The following is a 9325-nucleotide window of genomic DNA, read 5'->3' as shown; positions in this document are numbered from 1 at the left end:
ACAAGATTTATGCTGCCCGTAGCCTGTGGGAATTTGGAAACCAGACGTATTTAGTTGTAATCATGGAAACAATACTTATACTAGTCTAACTATATCATGCTTTCGTTGCACTTCCTTCAAAGCTTTGCATAAAAAACTTGTATAATAAACTCCATGTTTTTTTCTTAAAGATTTCTTTCTATGGAAGTGTGTTTGGTCTGAAGGAAAATGTTTTTAAGAAAATAAATGAGTATGTATTTTTTTTCTTGAGTTTAATATGGAAAGTAAAAAATATTATCCTAATTTTTTTATATATAATTAATCTTAGACAAATAATATGAAAGGTGGGAGTAATTAGCTGGTGGTGGTTGGGCGGTGCGGTGAGAGAGATGGCGGCGGCTACGAGAGTGTGTTGAAATCCGGAAGATAGGGAGGATACAATCATTACAAAATGTCACTCGTAGAACTTATTTTCGCTATTTTTATTAGGAAAGTCATTTCATCATTTTAAGAAACTTATTTTCTTAGAAAAAATATTTTTCAAAACAATTTCTCCTCCATAATAATTGTCAAACACACCCTTAGAGTTTCAATTGTTTTTTAAGAATATGGTACAAATTCAAAAAAAAAAAAACTCTATAATTTCGTTTCAAATTTCATATATATGTTTGAGAAATATAAACATATTATACTATATAAACTATGAACCTAATATCATAAATAAGTTGCGAGTTAATTAAATGGCAAGCGATAAAATTATTAAAGATATATAAACTTTAAACTTTGAATAATCACAAAATCATTTATATATAATTGAATCATAGTGTTGTCCAAGTCCCATAATAGCTTATACCAACCCAAGGTGTTTAATCATTTTCTATAATCCTTACATTATCATTGGAATGTGGATAACTCTTATATTTTAATTGAATTTCAAAATTTGAAAAACACTTTTTTTCCACTTCAAATCACTTAAAAAATATAATTTTAATTTTATATTTTGATCTAAACACAATTTCAATTTATATATATATATTTTTTTATTCAATAATAATTTTTTTCAAATTTCACAATATTTATGATCAAACTAGCCTTATTTTATTTAACAAAAGGAAAGAGAATCTAAGTCGAAGGAAAAATCAAACTAGTAAAAATTGGGGTTTATCGTGCGGCCCAAACAAGTCCTCTAACATTAGGGCAGGAACGGAAGAAAGTGTCTATACAGACCTTCGTTTCCTTCTTCACCCGAAGAAGAAAATTTGTTCATTAAATCAGCAAAAAGGCTCCAAATGACCAGCAGAAAGATTGTGCGAGACTTGTTTATCTCCAAACAACCTGTTTTCCGCCGAATATTAGCACCACAACAGGTTCTTGTTATTTGCCTTCTCTATTGTGAAGCTATTGAATTTGTGCTTAAATAGGTTTTATAGCTCCTTCTGTATAATTCGTTAATTTTTAATGTTTGCATTAGGTGGTTTCTGGTAGAGTTGCAACAAATTTGAGGTTGATTGGAGCAGACAGGTATTTGGGTATTCGTCATTTCGGTGTATTCAATGAGTTCTCCGAGAAGGTTAAAGGCGAAGTAGACAGGTATTTTCTATTTGGTGTTGCTTTTCAATGCCGAACCTTTTTACTTAGTTATTTGCTTCCTTAAATAATGGTAGTAAAGAAGAAAAAGGAATTTTTTGTGAGCTGGGAAATTTTGTTTCTGAGAATTACAAGTTCCTTTTTTCTGATCAGATGTGGGCTTGCTATAAATCGGATAGATTATCATTTTTTAATTCGCTAAGATGCGTCATGAATATGTTTTCAGCCTGGGTATGTAGGCTACTTTTGATCTCCCTTAAAGTGTAAACAACTATTGATACAAAGGAAGTCTTTATGCCAAATTATATGTGAAATAAAAACGAGATATTTATGTATCTTAAGTATTTTCTCAGTGCTTTGAAAAATCCTTCAGTTCCAAATATTCTAGAAAAGAACATAGCAGGCACATGGTTGCAAGCTTCTTTAACCTTTATCTTTCCATTGCCTCTTAACACTATCTTTGGGATGCTCAATCAATGTCACATTGAGAGAATTCCACTATGAAGCTACTCTAAAGTGTAACAGCAAGTGATCAACATATGCCCGCGCCCTCTGCACTTAAATCTCCCACTTAATGTAATGCGTTTATTCTTTATCGGATTGTCTTGTAAGGGTTTCATTTAGAAACTTTCTTTGGTGCTTTAGTATTAGAATCTCCTTTTACAATGTCTTCTTTTCTCCTGAATTAATTAGACCGAATGAATAAGATTTTAATGAAAATATACACACACTGACCCTCTTTATACCATCCTATCCTTCCCACGTTCCGCCTCAACGTAATGGTAAAACTTTTACTGGGCACTTCCATTTCTCAGATACTCAATTTGAATAGCTCCTCAAGAGCTAAATTCTCATGATATTCCCTTGAACGATTTCTAACATAATGTCAGCCACAAGCCCATAATTGCATCTTCATGCCACATACCAGTCCCAACGACTATGGATGGCAACAGGGCGATTGCAGGGCAAACCCGCAAAGACTCCCAAGTCTCCAACCCACCCCGCCCCCGCCCACATAGTATTTTTTTTCGTTTTCAACCCCCCGCGGCCCCACATTTTTGTTATTACATAAAATGATATTGTTTATTGTTATGTAACAATGAATTCAACAATTTAATATCATTAAATTAAAATAACAATCTAAACAAACCTCATTATTAAGATGTCAATAGCATACAATACAATAACTAAAGTCTCTACAGTGGATGACTGAAGGATATAATGTTATGAGAATTCTAGCTATAGCACTTAAGAATAGTATAGCTACAGTAGTTTTGAAAATCTTTAAACTTAAATTCAAAGTTTCCACTTTTGAGTAATAACTGTGCGTTAATTACCACTATCTCCAAAAAAAATAAAATCGAACCCGCCCCATTCCCATTCCTATCAACGACTAAGCCAATGAATCTTGTTAAGTTGTCTTTTCGTTATAATACCTTTTCGCAGGCGTGCTCAGCAAATAGCTAGTCACTTTATCTGAAAATCATCCATTCATATCCCATATTTAGCAACTATCACCTACTTCATTATTCATCTCTTTTTGTGTTTATCTCTACCACCATTCCATTACATGGTCATATTAAATAAATTAGTCTCCTGAACCTGAAACCTCCCTCTCTAAAACGGATATTATTTCCTTTTGCTCCACGAAATGATATTTCTTGTGGCAATGTTTTTCTCTATGCAGAAGATTCCTAATCACTTTATCCAATGTCTGCACTATTGTCATACAAAACAAGGACACACATGCATTATGTGGAAATGCTAGACAATGTAGTTTTTTCAAATACGTTATTTTCCCTCTTAGGTGGGTTATGTATCCACTCAATTTAACTTGCATTCAAGATTTTTTATCATTGATTACTGCATCTTTATCTTTAAAATTCCCAACAGAAATGGCTACCTTACATTCATTAGTTGACAAGATCTGTCGAAATGCAGTATGGACAACCTGATTCTGAGCATTTCTTTTTTTTCCTTGGGGGTGGGTGGTATGGGGACATGTTGGTATCCTTTGAAGTGAGAAGGTAGAGAATGCACTAATTCTCAACTTTATGACGATCAAGTTTCTGGCTGTTTGTGTTGCCCTCTCCATCTATTTGTTTCTAAGGCTTTGTTGGGGGGGTCATTGGGTTTATTCCTCAACTCTTATGGCTGCAGAAATCAAGAATTCAAACAGTCAGTCAAGGTGCTGAAGGAGAAAGCAGAGGAGTTGAAAGGGGTGAAAGAAGATCTTAAAACAAGGTGACTTTTAGATTTCCTTCAAATGTACTTTTAAAGTGGTTTTAGCCTTTTCTTAAGGGGCTGAGACATACTGTTGTATGTCAAGGCTGGCAGAACTACCAATGGGGACCCTGAAATGGTGAACTGGCAAATGCAGAACGAAGCAGACAACTGAGCAGCTTTACAAGCATGTCGATGGTGTTTGGACTGAAGCTGAAGCTACAGCAAAAAAGGTTAAGCCATTAGAGATAGCTTGTTTTTGTTTAATTAATAGACGTGTGGGTTTGATTCTTTTTCATGGACTAAGCACGTGAAAATCCTTTTCGATATTGGATGGTGGTGAGACCCAAACCCACCTTTGCCTACTCTAATATCATTTTGAAGTGTGTGATCATCTCATCTAAAAGCTTAAGTTGTTAGAGAGAGCACACTCTTATTTGATTAATTATGTTTTCGACACCTATCACTTTTAATTAGCAAACTCCCTGTAGGCTAGATGTTTATTTTTGTTTTTTTGTATCTTTGGTTAGAACAACTTTCCTATGTAAATAATGTTGATGCATTTCTAGCCTTTGTTAGTTCCCTACTTCCCTAACCTTGACTCAGCCACATGTTTGTATGCCCCCCAAATATTCTGGGTTCTTTTGGTTAGCTTCCTGGCTCTTCATAACATCATGTAATGGAGCTAACATATGTATTCTTGTACTGAATAGTTTTCCTTGAATTCAGTAATAAAACACCTTCATAAAAAAATATTGATATTTCAATCTCCAAATTCTGGAAGTTCCTTGAAATGTTAAGTTTTGTCACTGCTTTTTGAGTTCATATAATTTGTCTTGTAGGTTTATGCCAATGTGGAGGAAAAAATATCTGCTACTAAAGAGGAGGTTGGTAATTTTTTACTGAGCTCTTTTTAGAACATAAACGGATTATGGTGAATTCTTTAAGGAAGTGACAGTCTACCTTGATTCGTATTTAGGTCAGAGGAAGTTTTCGGATGGGGAAGGAAGAAACTCCAGGATCAAGTGGTCATTCAGATACCTCTGGTTCAAATACCAATGAGAGTAGTGAGTCTGCATCAGCAAAAACTCAACAGGAGCAGCAGCAGCAGCAATCTTCTTCCAGTGATAATGCAGAAACAGTTTTTAGCAAGGTTAAGTATGCTGCCTCATCCTTATCATCGAAAGTCTCACCAGCCTTCCAGAAAATAAAAGAAGCAAAGCCTGTTGACTTAGCCAAGAAGGGATATGGCATCATATTGGATGAATTGAAAGGTACTCCAGGTAAGAGAAAGCGCCTCGAACATTCTGCTTCCACACAAGAAACTTCATCAAACTTTGAGAGGAGCACAAGGACTGATGTTGCTGTCTTGCCGTCAAAGCAATCAAAATGGAATAAGAAATGGGAGACATTCAAGGAAAAAGTAATTTTCTTTCTTATTAGTCCCTGTTGAGATGAGTGAACTTGTCTTTTTCCTCTCATAATCCTAAATCTTAATGCCCTGAGTTTTATTATTTCCAGATGCAAGGTCACCCTGTTTTTAAGCGCTTTACTGGCATGAGTGAACCTGTTGTAACAAAAAGCCAGGAGGTACTTACTGATTTTCAGTAGAATTTTAACTTTTGTGCTGGTAATATATTTTCTTTTCAAACTTTGTCATCTGCAATATTTAATCCAATGAGGATATACATTCCTTGATCCAGAAAGCATTCATAGGTGATGATTTTTAGCATACAATCGTTTAGCTGATAGCAGCAGCAGTGAATTTGGATTGAATTTGATATGAAGTTATCTGAAATATTTTTGTGGTAGGACAGATTGCAGAAGATATTCGTGAGAGATGGGAAACAAGTGATCATCCCGTTGTTCATAAAATCCAAGAGTATGGCTATACATTTCAATTTTAATGCTGTGTCCCGGATAGCGTTCAATTTAAAATGAACTTATAATTTCCATCTTAATGTTACAGTATAAATGAAACTGTGTTTGGAGAATCAACAGCTGCTTTGTCATTTAAAGAGATCCGCCGCAGAGATCCGTATGATTACAGCCTTCTTTTGCTTGATTCTTCATTATCATTTTTGGCTTGTTTAAGAAATTTGAAGTATGTCTTGTGAAGGTCATTTTCTTTACCTGAATTTGTTGCTGAGGTTCAAGAAGTGATTCGACCAGTTCTTGGAGCATTCTTCAAAGTAAGTATGCAGAAGTTCACTAAAGCTTATGAACACATGCACACTATTTCTCGTGTGGGGTGAAAATGGGAGAGGCAGAAGGAAGGGTATGGGTTTGTCATTTGCTTCGTTCACAATTAGGAGCGGGTGGTGCAACCTCTTTATGTCTAGTTTTCAACCCTTTCAAAGTTGGACAGAGAGGAGAATGTATGTGTCTTTACCTTTAACCCAAAGGGATGGATAAATACTTCAGAAGTCGATGAGTAGGTCCACCTTTACCTTACCCTTCCTTTTCCTGCCTTGAACCGTGCTTTAGTTTGTCTTTCACTGCTTATTGAATCTTCTCATGTTGATATACTTAAATATGTTATTTTTTTCATTGTCTTTCAATGACATTTTCCTTTTTGGGTCATAAGGGAGATTCAGAGGTGTTGAAGAAATATTGCAGCAAAGAGGTAATTGAGCGATGTAAAGCAGAGCATCAAGCTTTTGATAGCCAGGGTATCATTTTTGATAACAAGGTAAGAAAAATACAAGTTATGGCATTGCCTTCCAGTTTGAATATTTATTTACACTGTAGGGGAATAACAATAAATGAAGAGTGCTGCTTTGCTCAAACTTTCACTGTTACAATCTGTTCTTAATGATTTCTACTAGCATGTCAGACAAGGTCAAAGTAAAAATTGATCGAACTAAAATTGTTTCGTAATTTGAAATAGCCAAGACACTGTTCATACTACTGTAGATGATTACATTTTTATGCTGATCCATGGACTTATTCTGTTAATGTGAATACAATTTACGAGTTCTGTGCTTGTCAAGTCAAGGTCATTAATCCCTGAAACTTTGTGTTTAGATGCTGTTGTGGTGATAGAGATTTAGGACTGTTGTCCCTGACTAGAACTATCTGACTTCTGTCATGGAACCTGTTCAACAAATCTAATACCTTGTAGAGTGGTATTGTTTTTGTTCTTTTAAATGTTCTAGTTTTGTTTCTTTCGGAGTTGTAGGGCGTCAATAGTTAATGTTTTTGTTTCTCATTTGCCTTGATCGAAACATTGGATGCTGCATTTGCTATAGTTGTGGCCTTGATTTGAAATCATCCCAGATTTCCCACTTCTCTCTGTAGGAAAGACGCTCAAACTGAAAATTCGGCATGAAACTTGTGATCTCTCATTTTGCATAACACGGTATACTACATTAAAGGGATTGATTAGCTTGAGTTCAGTACTAATTGGTTTCTCTAGCATCAAACCTCCCTTTCCCTCTCCTGTGGTTTCTCCCCATTAAAGAGATTCATCGTTTCTGACCCTGCTTCACCTTAATTGTTATTTCCTTCCTCTCCTACCATTGGCCCAAAAGGGAAGAAAGTCACGATCAATTTCTTTTTCAAATCCTGCTGCAGCTGTACGAGGTATATGAAAGAGTGGAAAAATTGCTTTTGTTGTCTTGGAATAAGGAGCCTGCATATCTTAATGCACGCATTTAATTTATTCAGGGTTATTAAAGCGGAATCCACTTTTGGGGGAATATGAGTCGAAGCAATAACAAGAATATTTCTAGTAGAACATCTTTCACAATCCCTAGAGAGATGGTTCATCCCAGATTTCCCACTTCTCACTCTAGGAAAGTCGCTCAAACTGAAAATTCTGAATGAAACTTGTGATCTCTAATTTTGCATCACGTGGTAAACTACATTAAAGGGAACGATTAGTTGTGAGTTCAGGACTAATTGGTTTCTCTCACATCAAAGTTTCCTTTTCCTTTTCCTCTAATGTGGTTTCTCCCCATTGCTACTAGGAATCAAATAAGCCTACTGAAAATGTGTTCACCCCCCCCCCCCCGCCCCCCCGCCCCAAATCCCCAAAAAAGGGGTGCTGGCGGACAGATCCAACCTTTTAATTTCTGTGCACTTCTATATGCACGAATAAATGTCTAGACAATCTATATCGTTAACTACTCTCTCTCTCTCATTCTGCAGATTTTACATATTTCGGACGTCGAAGTACGGGAAACAAAAATGATGGGAGACAGTCCCATTATCATTTTGGCGGTAAGCATCTTTCCTCATTTTTTTGATGTCTGGACCAATGCACCTCTTGAAAGGGCTCTCTGTCTAACAAATACTTAAAAAATATTTGTATATAAATTACGGAGAAATCCTGATAGTAAACTTTCTTTGGTAATTTTTTAAAAACATATTGTATGTAAATGATGGAGAAAACCTGATAGTAATCTTTCTTTGGTAATTTTCACAGTTCCAGACGCAACAGGTTTACTGCATACGTGATAAACTTGGTTCAATTAAAGAAGGGGGACAGGTAAGTTTTATCCTCTGTTTTTATCTTTTATATCCTTCAATTGTCAAAAAAAATAAAATAGTTTTGTCCTCTGTTTTAGGTTGACGTTACTTAAAATGTCCTCCATTGTATATTCTATTTGTTGACCCTTCTGGTAAATTTGGTATTTTATATCGAATTTCATCTTGTACAAACTTCATCGTATCATCTGTAGTCAAATTGTCATTTTTCTATGTTACTAGCGTGATCGTCATACATAAAAGCGTGTTAACGAGCATCCGTTAAAAATTTCCGAATTCAATTGACTTTTAAAGCTCCTTAGAAAAAGCTTCTTTGTTGAGACGTCTTTGTTGTTCTATCGAATGATCTCAATCTACAGTAGCTCATCATCAAAGCTAAGACTTCTGAATTTGAATATGGCTAAATGTGGTTGCTGTATTTAGGATACGATACACACTGTATACTATGCTTGGGCTATGCAACTAGTAGAAGCAGAAGAACTCGGAGAAGGAGCGATCCACCCTATATGGAGGCTTAAAGAGATGCAGCAACTTGGTGTTGCAGCCCTTATCTAAATCAACTCATCATGGGGAGCGGATAATGTTGCTGCCCACGGATAATGTGTGCAGAAAAATTTTTGCAATAAATTTTTGCCTTTTCCTCCGTTGTAACGGGGGCATCATGTATTCAAATTATTGAGAGCAGTTAGGATATTTTTTCACTATTCTTGTGAATGTACTTGAGCAACCCTAGCACAATGCACGAAGATCCAACCATGAACACTGCATAAATAGAATATTCATGTTAGTTATGCAGAAGAACTATAGTGAATTACTTGCCATTTTCACGATGGGACAATTAATAGGTACCATATAGATGTATCCGTATATCCAGGAAGTTGAGATTAGTGCTAGGAGGTCAAATTACACCAAATTTCCGTTAGAAAGGAGTAGATCAAAGGGAAAATGGGATCCTTATTCATTCGATTTTTAATTACGAGATAAAATACTATGTCCAGATACTTGGTTATTGTTTGTTGTTTCTGCAAATAATACAACTTTAGAG

The 9325-nt window shown here is 35.5% G+C and overlaps 1 protein-coding gene across 1 annotated transcript; it reads left to right on the top strand.

Moving 5' to 3' along the window:
- The first annotated feature begins 1113 nt into the window (after nt 1-1113).
- LOC129886262 (mitochondrial import inner membrane translocase subunit TIM44-2) lies at nt 1114-9071 on the top strand. The gene is made up of 14 exons (XM_055960862.1): nt 1114-1346; nt 1451-1569; nt 3727-3810; nt 3947-4022; nt 4632-4676; nt 4769-5212; nt 5311-5379; nt 5607-5671; nt 5759-5827; nt 5909-5981; nt 6377-6481; nt 7942-8013; nt 8219-8281; nt 8704-9071. Exons 1-14 carry the CDS (start codon nt 1269-1271, stop codon nt 8833-8835), a joined length of 1494 nt encoding a protein of 497 aa, XP_055816837.1. The 5' UTR covers nt 1114-1268; the 3' UTR covers nt 8836-9071.
- Nucleotides 9072-9325: the final 254 nt, after the last annotated feature.

The sequence above is a fragment of the Solanum dulcamara genome, chromosome 4 (genome assembly GCF_947179165.1).
Source record: "Solanum dulcamara chromosome 4, daSolDulc1.2, whole genome shotgun sequence".
Classification (NCBI taxonomy): domain Eukaryota; kingdom Viridiplantae; phylum Streptophyta; class Magnoliopsida; order Solanales; family Solanaceae; genus Solanum; species Solanum dulcamara.
This window is presented reverse-complemented; position numbering and strand designations above follow the sequence as displayed.

Bases quoted from the DNA above. Each gene is read 5' to 3' on its own strand.
- LOC129886262 (XM_055960862.1), top strand. From the start codon at position 1,269: ATGACCAGCAGAAAGATTGTGCGAGACTTGTTTATCTCCAAACAACCT. The intron at 5,213-5,310 runs GTAATTTTCTTT...TATTATTTCCAG, and splicing joins GGGAGACATTCAAGGAAAAA to ATGCAAGGTCACCCTGTTTT. The intron at 8,014-8,218 runs GTAAGCATCTTT...TAATTTTCACAG, and splicing joins GTCCCATTATCATTTTGGCG to TTCCAGACGCAACAGGTTTA.